The sequence below is a fragment of the Melospiza melodia genome, chromosome 6 (genome assembly GCF_035770615.1).
Source record: "Melospiza melodia melodia isolate bMelMel2 chromosome 6, bMelMel2.pri, whole genome shotgun sequence".
Taxonomy (NCBI): domain Eukaryota; kingdom Metazoa; phylum Chordata; class Aves; order Passeriformes; family Passerellidae; genus Melospiza; species Melospiza melodia.
Window position 1 is genome coordinate 57,574,485 of NC_086199.1, and position 18,495 is coordinate 57,592,979.

Consider the following 18,495-nt stretch of genomic DNA (forward strand, 5'->3'; position numbering starts at 1 on the left):
TTCCCTAGGCTGTTTCAGAAGTGATATTATGCTTCATGCCAAAGCCCGAGAAAAAAGACTGATGAAAAGTGCTAGTGAAGTTGATGCAAACTTTTTTTGTGTCTTGCAATGTTCTTACCTGGCATGCAAAATATACTAGCACAGAAATTTTTGGTGCTTTTGATGGTATAATGAATGTTCATTCTCAGGGAGCACTGTGATTTTCAGCAGACCTAAATCATGTATGTTCAAATAGAACTTCATTTAGGGAGGAAAAAACAGAGGCAATACTTTTAATTTCTAAGTAGAGTGATCCTAATGAAATAAGAGTTTTCAGCTGCAGGCTCTCAGGGCTCCCTGGGCAGCCTGGGGGGTGCTGATGTCCCTCTGTCCCCTTTGTCCCCTGCAGACATCGACGAGTGCTCCTTCGAGCGCGCGTGCGACCACACGTGCACCAACCAGCCCGGCACCTTCCAGTGCTCCTGCAACAAGGGATACGCCCTCTATGGCTTCACCCGCTGTGGAGGTGAGTCACAGACACAGCACAGACCCTGGCACGGGCACAGCCTCCCCCTGCCCTGCAGGACACACTCTGAGGCAGACCCAGGTGTCCTACGGAGTAAATTTTACCCCTTGCTGTGATAATGAGACACAGGAAAAGGAGGAATTGATCCTGCTCATTCCTGGCTTTGCTCAAGCGATTTTTGCCTTTACACCCTGCATGCAAAAGGGACCTGTAGCTATTAGGAGAAACTGATGGGTTTTGTGCTTGGATCTGAAGTCCATAATTCAATGCAATGTTCACATGCAGAAGAGTCATTGACTTCAGTGAAAATTCAGTGGAGTAGGGCTTGAACAGGAAGCTCTGAATGACTCTGAAAATCATTACAATTCTGCAGGTGCACGTGTCAGGTCCTCATGTGATGTAGGCTGGAATTTAGCTGATGTAGTGCCACTTTGCACTGGCCAAGATTAATACTCTTAAATTTTTATGTCTTTCCTACAAGGAAAGAGCAAGTTGTTCATAGAAGCTCAAATATTTGACAAATTCCCAGAATTAACATGAGGAAACATGAATAACTGGGACACTAAATGGAATCAAGCTTGTTTTATATAAGCTTTAGGCAAGACCTTAGTGAGTCCAAAGTTTACTAAATTCTGAGTAAGACCTGTTTATTTCTGAGGCAGAATGAGCACAGTTGGAGATAACAATTCAGAAATCCCTGTGTGCCTGTCTGTTCTACCCTCTGCCTCTAGAAATTCTGCAAATAAATTACAGAGCTACAACATCACCGTGTTTTATCCTGATGAAACAGGAACTTATCTGGATAAGGAATAGCACTGTCATGTGCTCTACTTAGTAAGAGACAACTTCTGATTAATTCCTCTGCATTAATTCAATTTCTTTTGGCTACCAGTGAGGAAAAGGAGTTGTAATTTTGCTGTTGGCTGCTAATTGGCCTTTTCTTGTCATACCCCCGTGCAGAAGATATTAATTAATCCTCATACCACAGTAAGTCCCTCATTGACTGGCAATCACAGGCTGGTCAGAGCTGATAGGACACTCAGAATACACCTTCTGACCTCTGTGGGAGAAGTCAGTAAGTGCTGAAGATAAGACGTTGGAATCATAAGAAAAGCTCAATGAAAACCAAAGATTTGTGGTATTTTAGGTAGCAGTACCAGTTTAAGGTGTTGCCTTCTTTCTCCATTATTCCTCTGCTGCTCATTCCTACCCCTGCTGTCTCAGTTCTGTTAAAAGCACATTTCCCCCAAATCAGACTGGTTTTGTAGTGTGTTTCACAGTGTTTTCTAACAAATTGTCACTTAGAGGGTGTCCAGTCTGGGGACAGCAGTGACTGGAACTTAGCAGCACTGAGATAAGTGTGTGTGGAAGCAGGTACCCTCAGATGCACAAACGTGATGGGGCTTTGATCAGGCTTCCTGATGGCAGCTTTCTGGGTTTGTGTACAATTGCCATAAAGCCCTGGGAGAGAAGGGAAGCCCTCCTCAGGGTGCATCTGAGCAGCAAAGACAGAGACCTTTGCATTTCCCTTTGTTGAAATTCATGAGATTCCCATTGACCCATTTCTGCAGGCAGTCAAGGTCCCTCTGAATAGTGGCACAACCATCTGGTGCATCAGCCACTCCTCCCAGTTTTGTCTCATCTGTGACCTTGCTGAGGGTGAACTCTTGTCCCACCATGCAGGTTTAATGAGGAGGATAAATTGCATTGGCCCCAGTGCTGACCCTGCATGCAGCACTGCTCAATGCTGCATCCTGCAGCAGCATGCAAGGGTGCACCAGAGGCAGCATGTGCTGTGCTGGCAGTAATTTCTCCTCCTCTTGGCATTTCCTGGGCAGGACAAGGCTCCAAAATTGGCTAATTGGCCAAAAGAGACAGGAAGGACACAATGGTGGTGTTTGCCCAAAGAGCCAAAGTGTTCCACAGTAGTTGCATCTATCGGAGCACTTTGGAGCATTGGTCAGTGTGAATCCTGCCCTGTTCTCTGTTTTTATTTAAAATTAGAAATTTTAATTAACCAGGCACAGTGCAACACAGATTTGACTTGATCTGCTTTTCTTAGAGTTGATTTATTATCATATTGCTGAGGCTGGATATTGTTTAATTATGAGCCACCAGTATCTGGTCTGCTTTGATATTTATCCAGGGATTTCCATGAAGACAAACTGTTTCTCTTGAAACTGGGTGTCCAGGTAGCATCCCTGAAGAGTCTCTTCAAGACCCTACTGAGCAGATTTTGTGCCCACATTTACCTGGTGGAATTGCAGTGCATAACTTTGGCAAGAGCAACTTTTTAAAAGCACCTTTACCTTTCCTCTGCAGATATTAATGAATGTAGCATCAACAATGGTGGCTGTCAGCAGCTGTGTGTGAACACACTGGGAGATTATGAATGCCTGTGCCAGCCTAACTACAAGCTACACTGGAATAAAAAGGACTGTGTTGGTAAGGTGTCTAATAAATACATTTCTGCTCCTGATGTGTCTGGTGGGCCATGTGGTTACAGTCAAATCTGATGGTCTGTCCCGTTAAGTGGTGTGAGTCATTGTTCCTGGTATTCTGCTTTAATTTTTAGCAAGGCATCATGGTAGTGATGTTGAAACTCATGAAAACAAACACAAACCAACCCCAAAAACAGGAGATACTTTGAGGGATTTTGATGCTTTCCTTCCTGTGCTTTTATCTAGCTTGTTCTTCTATTTCCTTTTGTTCCTCTGCATGAGAAGGCTTGCTCATGATAAAGGAAGTTTCTTTTGTGGTGTGATCTTCCAGTGATTTTATTTGGCTAGAATTTTCTGTCTGAACAGCACATTAATTGCATGGGTGCTCTCAGGTCCTGGCTACAAAAGCAGCTGCATGCTGATTTATTGGTAGGGTGAAGGTGGATGTTTTAATCCTGTGAGTGTTTGTTTTATCCTATTCAGAGACAAAAGATCCCTTGTCTGATAGTGTGTCACCCAAGGTGCTGCTGCACTGCATCAAGAGTGGTGGGAGTGACAGATGCTTTTTGAGCTGCTCTCCAGATGTGCAGGTGTTCTCTGGTAAGTCAGAGCTGACACAACTGAGCATGTGGTTCTGTACACAGCGTAGGGGAGGCCAAACTCCTCCCTGTCAGGAAAGCCCCAAGAAGCAGTCAATAAACAGAGATCTCTCCTCTTTCACTGCAGATAATAAAGGGCTGTATCCCTGGCAGTGTCCAGGAAAGCCCCTCTTTCCTTGTCTTTTATAACCACACTCTACCCTCAGATTCCCTTCTCACAAGTTTCTTTTTGAAGCTGGGGAGGACAGGGGAGAATTCTCTGTGCTCCCTGGGCCATTCCTTAATTGGCCCTGAGAGGCACTGGTGAATGGGGCCAAGGCATTCCAGCCCTGCGTGGGGTCTGGGATTTTGCCCACACAGCCCCTCCATCCCACAGGACTCAGTGCTGCTATGGCACTGATGCCCTTTTCCTGAATCCTTTGAATGGCTTAGGAAGAGACAAGCTCTAATGTGGAGTATTGTATGAACAACATTGTGTGTTGATGCCAGTCAACGAATTCACAATGTGTTTTGTGCTGCAGGAGTCCTCAGTGTGTGCACTGTGCCTGTGTTTTACTGTCTGTCTGTCTGTCTGTTAGGAACACAAGATGCCTACACCCTCACCTGTGGCAGGTCCTCTCAGCTTAAGAAAAAGCAGCAAAGTGCAAATGCTTCCAGCTGGCTGGGTAATCACCACATTTACTGTTACATAGTTTGACTGATTTATTTTCTTTGATAACTGTGAAACAAAGGTATTTCTCTTGACTTTCCCCCTCCTCTTATAATCTATTGCTCTTTTCTTTCCTCTTCCTCATGATTGTAGTTCATGATTGCTGCAGGAAATTCCCTTTATACTGCTTCATCAGCATCATTCAAACTGAGACTTTAAAATAAAGAAAAAGTGAAATAAACACTTAGGCCAGGAATTATGTCTCCTTTTAGTCTTCCACACCTGGACAGTGTTGGCAACACACAGTGTGTTTAGGTTGAGCTGTAGGACTGTAAAGTTTAGAAGGCATTTACAGCCATAGACATAAACTATTTTCTGAAATGATTTGGAGTATCTCCTTTGATTTCAGCTCACCCTTATTTAATTCACCCAATAGTAGGTCTGGTCTTTCTCTGTCTCTCACTTTTTTTCCCCCCCCAATAAAATGTACTACCCATCATTCTAATTCCAGTTGTGAACCAGCTTCACAGCAGGAGAGTTCTGACATCTCAGTAGGTTTTCTGTGATGATCACTTCATATCAGCATAATTTTTTTAGTCATCATTGTGGTGTACATTAGGGCTATCTCAATTTTCTACTCCTTTTTTTAAAATAATGTGTTTCATTGTTTCTTCCTGAAGATGCTTCAGCCATCAAGATAAGCGTAACCTTTAAATTAAATGAAGGAAAATGTAGTTTGAAAAAGACTGAGATGTTTCAAGAAGGTCTGGAGCAGATGATACCAGGTATGGATATAAAAATGCAGGTAAGCAGGTTAGAGCCAAAGCTCAGGGGTTAAGTGTTTCCAGATATGAAGTACACCACAAGCAAAGCATAGATGACTGAAGGTTTTCTGTTCTTCACTTCTTCCTGCTCGGCCATGACTCTTGCAACAGTTATTTCAGATCCCAGGATTTCCTTGTGCCATCCTCATAGTCTTGCTAGGAAAGCCCTTATCATTTTTTTGTTTGCAATACTGCTGATAAATACTCAGTAAAATCAACCATACTTTTTAAAAATTTGATTCCTTCCTTTTCTTCCTCTTTTTATCTTTCTCTTCTTTCCTTTCTCACCTGCTCCTTGCTGTCTGGTGCCTCGTTGAAAAATCTCCTGACCTTTATGCTGACTCTATTGTCATAGGGTTATTCCTCTTGTCTCTTGTCTTCCTTTCACTCTTCAGCAGCCCCAGATGGATGCAATGGGGTCAGCTCTTCCATCTGCTCCAAAGCAGAAAGAATAGGCTGGGAATTTACAAAGTCAGCAGAAAATTAGTAGGACTACTTTAAAAAATAAAAGAAAAAATGGGGAAAGGAGTCATTAAACGATATGATGAATCAGTGTGTCTGACTGTTTGTCCTTAGCAGAGTAACAGTGAGGAACTGTGCTGAATGCTCAGTTATGTACTCCAGAACCAGAGCTTATTCTGGGTGTTTCCTTTGCCTAAACCTTATTTCCTCATTGAAGCCATGAGAATGGTCATGACTCTGTGAGGGTGCACCGGGTAAGAGCCTGGCCAAACTGCTCTTTCACTGGCCAGTGGAGGTGATGGTTTGCTCCTCTTTAACTCTTCATGATGATCCACTGGTGAATGTTCAATAACAGGCCTGGCCAAGCTTTTGCTTCCTTTGATTTTGTTCATGCAGAGAGACAAAATTCAGTAATGGAGAGCTTCCACTATGTAAACCTAACATGCAGCTCTGGCAAGAAAGTCCCTGGAGCCCTCAGTAGACTGGCAGCGACCAGAGAGATTTTTATCACCGCGGACTTTGAGCTTGAGACGAGCCGGAAGGAGGTGACAGGTTGGTTGGGAAATAATTCCAGGTGCGCTTTGAAGCTTCTTGCCGTTTGCTCCTTAATTCCTGTATTTTTCACTTCTGCCTGTATGCAAAATGATGATAAAAAGTATCTCCTGTTTTGAACATTATTTCACTGCTTCAGAAAGAGTGAGGCATGGGGATAGCTCCAAAGACCCAAGAGCTGCCCAGTGTATTTGTCCTTGAGGATTTCACACTTGTTCCCAGAAGTCTGTTTCTCAGTGGTTTGAGTTGGTTGGTGATTGGAATTAGGTGGGACCTGTGCACAGTCACTCAGGGCACCCCTTTCACCCCCGGTGCTTTTCAGACACGTGCGACGTGCGCTGTGCCCGCAAGAAGACGGAGAAGCGGTTCCGGAAAACCATCCGCACCCTGCGCAAGACCGTCAGCAGGGACCAGTTCCGCATCCGCCTCTCGGGCGCCGACCACGAGGTGGCCAGGAGGGCTCCCAGGCCCTCAGAGCCCCAGCAGGCCTGTGGTGGGGGACAGCTGCACCCGGGGCTCAGATGTGGTGAGTTGGGAGGGAGCTGGGCATGGTGGAGCGCCTCCCGTGCTCCCTGCTCTGCTCGGGCATGGGGGGATCGGGGTTCACCCATCCAGGAGAGAGCAGGGCTGGGTGTGCAGAAGTGAGGGTGCTGCTGAAATTCTCCCCGTGAATGTATTGTTGGCAATTGAAGTGTTACAGAGCAGAGCGAGGGCTCACTGCACTGCACTACAGCTGAGGCACAGCCTGCAATAAGCTCAGAGGTGGAAATCCTGGGAATAACATCAGGCACCAATGGCCTTGACATCACCAATGTTACTTTTAAGACTACATTTACTATGCTTTAGTAATTTAATAATAATTTAGTAATATTTGGTAATGCTGTGTTCCTGAGCTTGTGCACAGCCTCACCTCTCCCTCGTCCCAAGGAAAATGCTGCTCAGAATTTGATACAGTCACACTCACTTTGCTGATTAAGCTCAGAGTCCCAGAGAATCTTCATGACAGAGTTAGAAATTCATGGGGATTTTATTGGCCATCACTGAGAAAAGTCTTAATTATCATGGCACTGGAGGGCACCACCATAATGCAGCCCATGGTAAGTGCTTCCAAAGCACAAAAGTTAAGGAGAGGGGTCAGATGTTACATCCTCACAGGGGCCTAACAACCATGACAGCCGATTCAGGCTGCACGGGGCAGGCAGCCTGTAGGTGGATTGTGAATCAGCAAGCCTTTAAAATGCTTGTCACAGTGAATTAGTATGTCTTCCAGCAGCAGCATTTGGCCTAAGAATAGATTTTCCAATCCAGTTTTGCTAACTCTAGAAAAACTTGGGTTCATAGAACAGACAAATTGTTTAAAACATCTGTGCAAGCAAGCAGGGAATTACTCAGGAAATCTCGGAAAAAGCTCTAAGAGTTCTTTTTTTTTTTTCTTGGAACACTGCAATAAATCTGAAAAATTTTGGAAAGTTCACCAAGATGAGTTTACAAGGATATTTTCAAGCTATTTTGTTGGATGCTAGAGGAAGGCTTTGAAGAAATCTGTCATTCCAGTTGTGCAGAGCACAGTATGACTCTGAAGATATTTGTGGTTTCATCTGGAAAAAACAGTGATGAGCAAGCTAAAAATGTTGCAGGTGGAGAAGGCAATGTGGATTACAATTAGAAATTGGAACAGGAAGGAAACACAATTTTTTTTAGATAACTGCAGAATCAGTTTAATGTCACAGCACAAACGAGAAGCATGCATGGCATTTCTGTGCTAGTTCAGAGAGAAAAGGGAATTTTGGGCAATGCCTGCCCAGAAAGCTCTTTAGTGGGGTGAGCCCAATCAGCCTGCCCATGGTTGAAGCAGAGCCACTGAGCATGTGAAGACAAAGGTTCTGAAGCACAATTTGTACAAGTCAGGGCTCTTCTGTTGCTGAATTGGTGCCTCAGTTTGTTCTGGGCACCCCAACAGGGCTGCTGTGAGCACTGGAATGGCCCTGTGTGTCTCATGCCTAAAGGCTGGGTTTGCTCATGCCTGACAAGGTGCAATGCCTCAGTGAACCTCCCTTTCTGCAGCCGAGTCACTCAGACCAAACCCTTGTGGAGATTCCCTGGGATCAAACAGGAGGTGGAACTCACCCCACAGCCTTTCCCTTACACCAGTGTTAAGGGCTCTCTCCTTGCACTTGTTCCCCTGCTTATTTTCACTAAATGTACAGAAAATTAGCATCTTTGACACCTCCTACACCACTTGTCAGGCTGCTGGAGCTGGGCAGCTAGCTCCCAGTTGATGAGAGGACATAAAAGTACAGAGTTGTTAGGAATGCCTCATTTCCCTGGAAAAGCTGATTGTCCCAGGGTGAATGGCTAAGGTGGGGCTGGGGGCTGCTGCTGCTTGGGCTGCCAGGCAGAAGGAGCTAAGAAACAGGCTGGCAGAGGAGAATAGAGTGGGAATAGTGTGGAGAAAGGCAAGAAGCTGGTTCAGGGATCTGTGTGGGAGAGGGACTTTTGGTTTTTGTTCCTTTGTTTTGATCTGATTGCTTTGCAGAGCTGCTTCTGGATGGGATTGGGGTCTGCTTACCTAGACAGGCTGCTGGTTCTGGGGAGAAAGAGGCTGCACAGCAGGAGATACTGGCCAGGAGATGGATCCAGGGCAGGTGGTGGATGTGGCCTCTGGACAGCCAAGGACTTTGGCTCAGTCTGGCCTGGGGTGTAGGAAGCAGTGAGGGAACAAAGCAAATCAAAGGGACTTACAAGTCTTCTTTGATGCAGTTACTGAGTAAAATGCAGGTTTTGGTTCATTGATTTAAAATACTTGGAGTATGGCTAGGTTAGGTACAGTTTGGGTCCTGTGGTAGAATTCCCCTGGCACAGCACTGTCTGAAACATTATTTGTATTTCAGCAGTGTCAGAGGAAGAGTCAAACTCCTGCTCTGACAGTTTTTGTGCTGGGTGACTGGCCTGCAATTGCAGCAGCAAGATAAATTTCATTCGGTTTCACTTTTCTGGTGAGGCAGTTCTATCCCTGATTTTCCTGTCTTAACTCCTACAGTCTTGAGTGGTGCACAGTGCAGAAGAAAAGCATTAGAAAGACACCAGGAACAAATTGGATGTGGTTTCCACGGTATTTTATCATTGTTAACATGGTGGATGCTGGCACTTGTGTGCCTGCTCTTCTTTAAACAGCTGCTGGTGGTAAAAGGGAATTCACTGATGATTGCAAAGGATAGTGTGGTTTATTTCAACTTTGCTGTTCATTGTACAGTTCTCTTTGGGATTTTCTGATGCTTCAGAGGCTCCAATGTTGCACTTTTATACCTTGTTATGTGTGAGTTCTGTATCTATGATGAGCCCATTTGGCACTGGCTTGTGTTGGTTGATCCCATGAAGTCCTGAATGTGGCTTCCAAGGAGCAACCAGTGATAGGTCCATAACCATGGATATCCCATGAAATGCATATTGCAACATGGAACTTTCATCAGCCTTCCCAGAGAACTGGATTCTCCTAGCAGAAGTGTGATTTTTCTGCCTTGAAGGAGATCTTAAGGTAACAAAGATCCATTTTGGAATGTCAGTGCATCCAGTCTGTGTGTGAGCCCTCTGAGCATGCTGGAAATGCTGCATGCTGCCTTGAGAGGAGATTTGTCTTGGGGAGGATGCAGTCTCACTCTCTAGCCTGGCTACAAGTGCTCCTGGTCCAGTATGAGCTTGACTTCAGAGAGATTTAACAGCCAAAGCCCAAGTGTTTAAACACTACCAGTTCCTTTTCAGAAAGTGATTTACCAGAAACCTCTGTATTGAAAGAAAATAAGTTTGAACAACAAGCAATCTACCCGCTCTTGCACTGCTTAAAACTCTGTCATACCTTGATCACATCCCATGGTGTCAAAAGCACACCTTGCCTGATCTATATTTTTGTTTTTGTGGTTTTTGGTTGTTTTTTTTTTGGTGTGTCTTTTTTTTTTTTTTTTTTTTATTGTGTTGGTCACACCAATACTTTCAGACATGGAAGGAGGCTCTGAGAATCACCATTTCCTGAAATGGATGCAAAAAAGGATATGACAGCATATCTTTGCTCCTCAGCAATTTCAAGTGGGTTTCCCCAAAGGGCTGTGACCTCAGAGAGCAGCAGGCATGAGCAGCACTGGCACAGGATGGGGATGATGAGCAGCTTCATCTTGTGTGGGAGGTGTCAGTGCATTTCATTGCTCAGCATTCAACAGTTTTGTCCCCTCAGCTGAGAGGATGCAAATAAGATAATTGCATTTCATCCAAAATGATGAACCACGCCTCAAAGCTTTGTATGTGGTATGATACTGGCATTATAAAAGTATCAGAAAGACATCTAAAAGGAAAATCAAAGTGCTGCCTGCCTTTGCAGTCATTATAATTAATAGTTGTGTTGCACAACTGGTTTTTTTTTGGGTCTTTTTTTACAATTTTGTGAAAATGCAAGAAGAAGAAATTAATTTATCAAATGGAGGGAAAATGGGGCCATTTTTCCTGCTAACCTGCTTGCCCTGAAAATCATAGACTGAAGACATAAATCCTTGGGATGCGAAACCATCTCATGTGACCTAAATGTGTGACCTGCCCAAACACAATAACTTAAAGGATGCCGCTTCAGAATCAATTTGCATCACTTGTTGGTGATTTTCCTTATAAAGTCAAGGCATCATTCTTAAGAAAATGGTGAATTGGTGGATCATGACCTCCTTTATGAGGTTCACCTTCTCAGCCCCTGAGATACTACGGCGTTTGTCTATAGGAGCAAATGCTCAAAGGCTAATGTGCTGAAAAGAGGGGAAGAGCCTTTAAATGTCTTTGTAACTGTTAATCCTGGTTCCCTGTGGGCCCCTCTCTTCCCCCCCACCCCCCTTTTCTTCTTGTTTTTGCATCAGAAAAGCTTTCACTTTTTTTCCCCCTTTAAAACAGCTGCATGAGACTCAAGACCAGGTTTTTAATGGGCATTGAAGATAAACAAAGACAGTGGCTGCAGAAATGAAGTCTACCAGAGGCAATTGGTTCTTTTGTTCATTTGGAGAAAAAACAATCAAGTTTCTGAAAAAAAAGAGCAAAGCCAGCCAGTGGAATTGTGATTTAATGTCATTATTTGCAAATCTTCAGATCTGGTTCTGACTGGGCATTTCCCACATGGCAGGTGGGAACATGCAGCTTCTAATTTTGAGAAGTGAAGCTCACAGACTTCTGTACTTGTTTCCTTTAAGTGAATATCTGGAGAAGTTTAACTTCATAGAGGCGTTTCTTGTGGATTTTTGTTTTTTGTTAATTTTGTTGGGCTTCTTTTTAAGAGAAGGTTCATCCTAATTTTATGCACAGCCCTAGAGAGTTTGGATGATTTCTGTGTTGAAATAACAGCCCTATTATTAATGTTACTATAATTGAATCTAACACTAAGTCTTATTTGTTATGCTAAATTGGGCCCCTGTGACTGCTGTGAGCTCTAAACAGCCTTTCCTCACTCCCCCAGCTCTGTGCTCCAGTGGGACTGGATGAGGGAAATATTTCTAGGTGGAGGATGAGGAGGAGCTGGGAGCAGTTTACAGGGAATTTGTTTATGGATTGAACTGTCTGGACACTTGTACCACTGTGAAAATCTTGATTTGATGTAGTCATGTGAAGAAACAGAAATATTTGTGAGTTTGAGGCATTAAAACTTGGACATGGCATGGAGTAATTCCAATATTTGCATTGAATATTGAGTAGTTGTTTGGTTGTAAATAGCAAAATCTGTATGTGGGTGTACTGACCTCTTTTCTCAAATGCACAGAGGATCAGTCAAAGCCTGAAGTGTTTGGTGTGTCTCAGAAGTCAGAGCTTTTTTCAGCTTTGAACACTCTGGTGCAGTGGTGCAGTGGTGGTAGCTAGACAGCCTTTTTTCTTTCTCTTAGGAAAATCAGAAGGAAACACTTGACTCAAATGGTTCAGATTTAATGGACAAGTTCTCCTTTGGCTCAGATGGGGGATCTCAGTGATGTTTGAGGAGTTTTTTTTTTAAGTTTACTTCCACAATATAAATTTTCAAAAATTAGGCACTTAGCTAAATAACCCAAGTAGATTTAGATTAACTCAGTTGTATTCCACAGGGAGCTCCACAATTTTCTCAACATGTGGTTTCAAGACAAGTAAGATGCAGATGGCAAAGTTGTCAAGAGAGATCTGATGGGATAAGTTCTCAAATGCAACATTTGCACAGAAGTTGTGGGTTTGATTCCTGCCTGGGGCAGGATTCCTTTGAGCTCTGGTGGATGTCCTGCTGGACTCTGAGCAAGTTCAGGAAACCTGAAGTACAGTTTTAAGCCTGAATTTGTAGGGTCAGTGTTTCTGTTCAAAACACAGAACGGAGACACTCCTTCTCCCAAATGTAAAAAAACCCCCCCAAACAACCTAAAAAACCCCAAACCATCCCAAACTTGGCATGTGGTTAAAATGAATGGAAAAAGACAAGCTGATATCTTCTAGCCAGGCCACTCAGAGCATTGATTTCCCATGGAGCCATGGAGTTGTATGAGGAAAGGAGATTTGCTCAGGTCTTTCCATTTCTTCCAGGTTTCTGAAGTCAGTAGGCACTTGTCAGGATCACCTTTCCTAACCCTGAATTGTCTTTCCTTGTCATGGAATTGTAAATAGTGCTCTTTCCTTACCTTATTAGGAGTGCTGCAATGAAAGCCTGAATTCATTCATGTTTGTGGAAGTGCACAAATTGTACAGCGATGAGTGTTCTGTAGGAATGTTTATAAAATGGAGAAAGGCTTGAAAAGTGTGGGAGCAAATGAATGTGTGTCCTTATGAGGGCAGGAGTGATGTGTGGTGGAAAAAGTTAGAACCAGGAGCTGGGACTTGCTCACAAGCTCTCATTGATAAGCCACAGAGCATTGCTTAACCTGCTGCATTTTATTTTTAAGCCAAGGAGGAGCACCCAGCGATTCCTCCTGGTGTATCAGCCACAAACAAAACTCTTCATCATTGATCATGACCGGTAGTTAATGCCCTGCTTGTTGTTACTCATACATCCTGAAATGAAGCCAAGGCCAATTTAACTCCCTAACAAAACAGCTATTCACTGAGTGATTTATTGGAGCTATAAACTAAAACTAACAGTTTATTATCGTAACAGGTCTTAAAAGGACAGAGTTTTTCAGCACAGCTGAACAACTGCAACAGTGTTTTGTGCCTTTCCAGAGCAGGGTAATTATTAAATGCTGGCACTGAAGCCAGTTCTTTTGTGAAGAGTTTGAAAACCAGAACTTCTCAAAGATACTCATGAATATTGCTGGGCTTGCTGGATGATACTGAGGTGTGTGATGAAGGAAAATCAGTTAGATTGGGTCAGTGCTGTCTGTGCAACATACAGAACACAGCAGCCCCATGCACAGATAACCATTACCCAAGATTATCAAAGGAATGACAAGAGTATTTCTGCTTTAAAAGTCTTTGGGGCATAATGTTTGGTTTACTGAATTTGCACAATTACTTGTTGCACTTGAGTTTTCACACAATTAGTAATACTAATGGTCATGAGATATGAATGTTCAATAATAAGATTGACCAGAAATCTGGAAGTATGTTTTTGGCATCTTAGGTTCAATACTAAATTATTTCCTTTGGAAGGAGTTCAAGAGCTCTCTAGCTAGAATGAGGAGATAATCACTCCATCATTGCACTGTCCAGAGGAGCAGAGAGCCCTGGACAGGCTGGGTGTCCAGTGTGGCCTTGCACAAGGTGTGAAATCCATCCCAGCTCCCCGAAGAGCTCCCCAGCCCCAAAGGCTGTCAGTGTCTGCTGCACAGTGCACATTGCGGGTGTGAAGCTCCAGCTGTTGCCATCATCCATTTCTGGATCCCTGCTCCAGCTGCCCCAGCAAAGCCGAGCAGTTTCCCCGTGGGGCTGTGGGTCCTGTTCAGGCTCTCCAACACTCCTTCATGTCTAATGTGTGCTCTCCCATCCTAGATCCGTGCCCCCCTGGCGAATACTCTGCTGATGGCTTCAAGCCCTGCCTGCCCTGTCCCCTGGGCACGTTCCAGCCCGAGGCTGGCCGGGTGTCCTGCTTTCCCTGTGGAGGAGCCCTCACCACCAGGCACAGCGGGGCAGCCCTGTTCCAGGACTGTGAGACCAAAGGTGAGCCAGCTTTGTCTGAACTGCATTGATCCCAGGCAAAAGGAAATGCTGCTGCTCCGGTGGGGCATTCAGAGAAGGCTCTTTCTCCTTCTGAGGGTCAGCCCTTGCAGGACTCTCACAGCAGGCTGGCCTGGCCTGGCCATGAGGAAATTCACTAAAGCCTCAATTCTTTCTAAAACTGGTTACCAAAAGCATGGGTAAAAGAAAATTGCTTATATAAATCACTAGAGGACAAAGTCTTTAACAGAAAATCTACTGCTGCAGAGTAGATTTTCTGCACACCCACAGAACTACTTCAAGTACACAGAAATAAGGGGTAGAAATAAGGTCCTGATGCAAACATTTGGTAGTGGTTTGGATTAAGAGATGTCTCATTTCAGTTATGTTTACTGAGAATTACAACATATTGTAAGAATTTAGCAATATCATTGAAGAATTAATATTGCTGGTAGTAGTGTGATATCTAATACTTTCCTTCAGTGTAGAACCACTGAACCCACAAAGACTGCTTTCTCATACTTAATTTTGTGAAATTGAAGTACTAAAAAATGATGTTAAAACTCTGGATCAAGATAAGAGGAACTGATTTCAGTTTCATTTAACATAAACAAAAACAAGTCTATAAATGAGGTTCAGTTTTCAAATTGGAGTGGAGATTAAAGGAATTCTTTCTATTAACTGGAATGAAGAGCTGAGGAATTTGCATGTGGAAGAGGCCACATGAGATGTGGAAACACAGATGCAAGAACTATTTGGAGCTTATCTGAAGCATTTGGATTGGGGCAGCATGTAGGGAAGGACTCCTGGCTGAACTAGCTTCCAAAACTCAGCAAGAATTATTTGGGAGTAAGCAGAGCTTAAAATGAATAGGAAAAAAAAAAAAAAAAAAAAGGCACTGTGCAGCATAGAAAACTACATTTGCTAGTAGATCTTTGAAACTTGCACAAAATAACCTGATAAACTGAAGTTGTTTTGTTTCCCTCATTGTTTATTACTGTGGTTTTATTGCTGCTTTCACACAGAGCCACTCTACAGTGTTCATTTGGGAAATTTGAACCTGCACAGAATGACTTGATGAACTAAAATTTGCTTAATTACCTCTTTTTTGTTACCCCCACAGTTTACTAATAGGGTATTTCTGAGATGACACTAGGTCTTGCACAAATGTACAAAAGCATATTCTGGTATGCTGCTGCCACTTTTAAACCATGATTATTTAATTACTGTCCAGTTCAGTGTTCTCCTGGCCATTTTTACAACACCTCAACCCACCGATGTATTCGCTGTGCAATTGGGACATACCAGCCTGAGTTTGGACAAAATTACTGCATTGCCTGCCCTGGAAACACCACTACTGATTTTGATGGCTCAACAAACATAACACAGTGCAAAAGTAAGTACAGCAAGACGGTTTTGATGCTCTCTTACAAATAAAAAGACTGGGCCATTATTGTTTGGGGTGGCCCTAAGGGCAAAACTCAGCTTTGCTCCAGGGAGCTGGAGAGAAGGCAGAGCTTGCTCCTCTTTTGCTGCCTGCATCTCACCCCACATGGGGTCTGTGAGAAACTATTTCTGCAGATTGGTTCCATCAGCCCTGTCAAGGTAAGGGATGGCTGTGTTTTGCCACTTGGTGCTGGGTTCCTTGGGGTCGTGCTATTAAATCTTTGCTCTCTTGATAGAGCAGAGTTTGTGTCCTCAGCACCCTGACTTGTTCCCTCCTATGAAGAGGAATGGAAGCTGGCTCACAGAACTTAATAACTCTAGTAAACATTTCTTGTTAACAACAACCTTTGAAAGAGTCCATGACAAAGGGAGCCACTGCTCTGGATTTGTGGTAGCTGAGGGGAAATTAGGGAGGGAGAATGGAGGGCAGAGAGGTGACTGCCCAGAACCAGCTCTGGAGTGCCTGCACACACAGAGACACGTGTAAACACACCCACACAGGGATGTGAGAGGCTGGCAAGGAGAGCTGTACCTGCAGCAGGTGCAAAAAGGGAAATGTGTGTCTGCCCCCCGTGGCTGCAGGAGGGCTGCAGGGCGGCCTCTCTTTGCCTTGTCCTGCACTGTGTGCTCCTTTTCCAGACAGGCAGTGTGGAGGGGAGCTGGGAGATTACACTGGGTACATTGAATCACCCAACTACCCTGGGGACTACCCTGCAAACACCGAGTGCACCTGGAGCATCAACCCGCCGCCCAAGCGCCGCATCCTCATCGTGGTCCCGGAAATATTCCTGCCCATCGAGGACGAGTGTGGAGACTATCTGGTGATGAGGAAAAGCTGTGAGTCTGGAACACCCACTGGGGCACAGCTCAGGGGGAAACACAGCGTGAAACACAGGCATTGCTGTTTGCAGAAACTCAGTGTAGTCTGCCTGGCATCTATTTAAGAGCAGAAATTTCTTTAAAAGGCAAATGAAGAAGTTCTATTTGGCAATGCTGCCCCATAGTTTTCAGTGAAATTCAGAGGGTACAAGGCCATGATGTGCCAGTGAACTGAGAGAAATATTGTTAAGAAGGGGTTTAAGCTAACCAGTCATGCATTATGCTAAGCAGTTCTAGCCTGGGTTAGGAAAGAGGAAATGCTTGCTAATCCTTACAGGTGCCTGATGTGTGGATAAACAACCTCAGTTTCTAGTGTAGGCACGTCCTTCAAAGAGTAGACTGTTATTTTAGGAGAAAGGAAAATATTCCCTCACCAAGAAGTCCCTCATTGAGGGCCTGCCATCCACTGATGGCCTGCCACATTTTGAGGAGTTTTCTTAACACCAGCAAGCATTTTTCTGGTGGTAACAGAAAACAGCTCTAACAGCCCTTTAGGAGGAAGCATTGTCCCACAGCTGCCTGTTGTGCTTTTGCTTTGAAAGCTTCTTCCAACTCGGTGACCACGTACGAGACCTGCCAGACCTACGAGCGCCCCATAGCCTTCACCTCCAGGTCCAAGAAACTCTGGATCCAGTTCAAATCCAATGAAGGGAACAGTGCCAAGGGATTCCAAGTCCCATATGTGACCTATGATGGTGAGTGGGAGCGAGCAGCGGGGCTGGTGTGGGCTGGTGCAGCTGCAGCAGGGCAGAGCTCCCCTCCCTAAGCAGCAGGGCAGCCCAGCCGTGTCACCAGGAGCTGCTTCCAGGAGCTGGTCCATTTAAACCTAATCTAAGAATTCTGCAGTGCACTGCAGTCTTTTAAGCGCCACCATGTCTTCCAAACAAAAATCTGGAGTTCTGGGCTCTGGCCTGCAAATTACAGAGCTCAGACATAGAATCTGAGTTTCATGCACTTCTGTGCCTTTCCATCTTCTTTGGGTAGCCCCAGTTAGGAATTAGGTAGAGCTCAAGTACCTGTGTTTTATGGTGTTCCTGCTACCCTTTGTGGCCTAGAATCAGGTAGCAAAATACCCATATTGAAAAGAGGCTTGAGGGGAAAGATTTTCACCTCAGCCTTGTCAGAATCACGAGGTGTGAAACTGGAGCTGAGGATTTGCACTTCAGCATAAGTGAGGTGATATTGTATGTTCTGCTCACACTGGATTAATTGTGAGGGAGCCATCCCTGCTGTGGTCTGCAGAGTTTCACTAGTGGTGGAAAAGTAATTTTTCAGGGGAGACCTCTTCTTTTGAAGAATTTCAGGTTATGATTGAGCAGGGAGGTTACTTTTAAGAAAGCATCCTCTTACATAATCTTTTTATTTCTTCTTCCTGTAGAAAGAAGTCAATAACCAGGTTGTGGGTGTGTACAGATGGGTCCCTGCAGTTCAGTTGGTTTAAGGCAGGTTACTTGGTTACCACATGCACTCCAATCTTGGGTGCTTTATGATTTCCTTTGCTTTTGACAGATTGATGCTGAGCACCTCAGCAGAGTACACTGTTCTCATAATAAAAAGTGTTAGAAGTATTTTCTTACTGCTAATATGTCAAGTACTACTGGCTTTTCTGAGGCAGAGCTTCCATGTGTAACCACAGGAGGTATTGAGTCTGTAAGTGAAGTGAAGCTGCAAATGACTCTCTTGTGCATTCCCCACAGAGGATTACCAGGAGCTCATAGAGGACATTGTTCGGGATGGCAGACTTTATGCATCTGAAAATCACCAAGAAATACTTAAGGTACATTCCTTCCACTGGACATGTTGGTTTTGATTGGAAATCACATTATTTGGTGCAAGTGAGTTTGCTTCCTGCTCTGCATCAGGGCTGTTCCTTGGTGCACCAGGCGTGAGCTGCTCCAGGGAAATGGGGTGACCCAGCAGATCCCGGCTGTGCAGAGCAGGGGTAGGGGACCCTTTGCTCAGGGGGACTGAAGGTGGACCAGGGAAACTGGAAATTTATTGGGAAAGCACTGGG

At 44.4% G+C, this 18,495-nt stretch overlaps 1 protein-coding gene across 1 annotated transcript in view; it reads left to right on the forward strand.

The window, feature by feature from the left end:
* SCUBE2 (signal peptide, CUB domain and EGF like domain containing 2) overlaps positions 1-18,495 on the forward strand; it is a 35,256-nt gene that overhangs the window by 13,115 nt on the left and 3,646 nt on the right. Inside the window, exons 9-20 of the mRNA XM_063158495.1 lie at positions 389-505; positions 2,828-2,950; positions 3,430-3,546; positions 4,124-4,210; positions 4,875-4,979; positions 5,877-6,032; positions 6,355-6,558; positions 13,992-14,159; positions 15,391-15,552; positions 16,242-16,439; positions 17,024-17,176; positions 18,179-18,258. Of these exons, the coding sequence (XP_063014565.1) occupies positions 389-505; positions 2,828-2,950; positions 3,430-3,546; positions 4,124-4,210; positions 4,875-4,979; positions 5,877-6,032; positions 6,355-6,558; positions 13,992-14,159; positions 15,391-15,552; positions 16,242-16,439; positions 17,024-17,176; positions 18,179-18,258 (1,670 nt within the window). The remainder of the gene's footprint in view (positions 1-388; positions 506-2,827; positions 2,951-3,429; positions 3,547-4,123; positions 4,211-4,874; positions 4,980-5,876; positions 6,033-6,354; positions 6,559-13,991; positions 14,160-15,390; positions 15,553-16,241; positions 16,440-17,023; positions 17,177-18,178; positions 18,259-18,495) is intronic.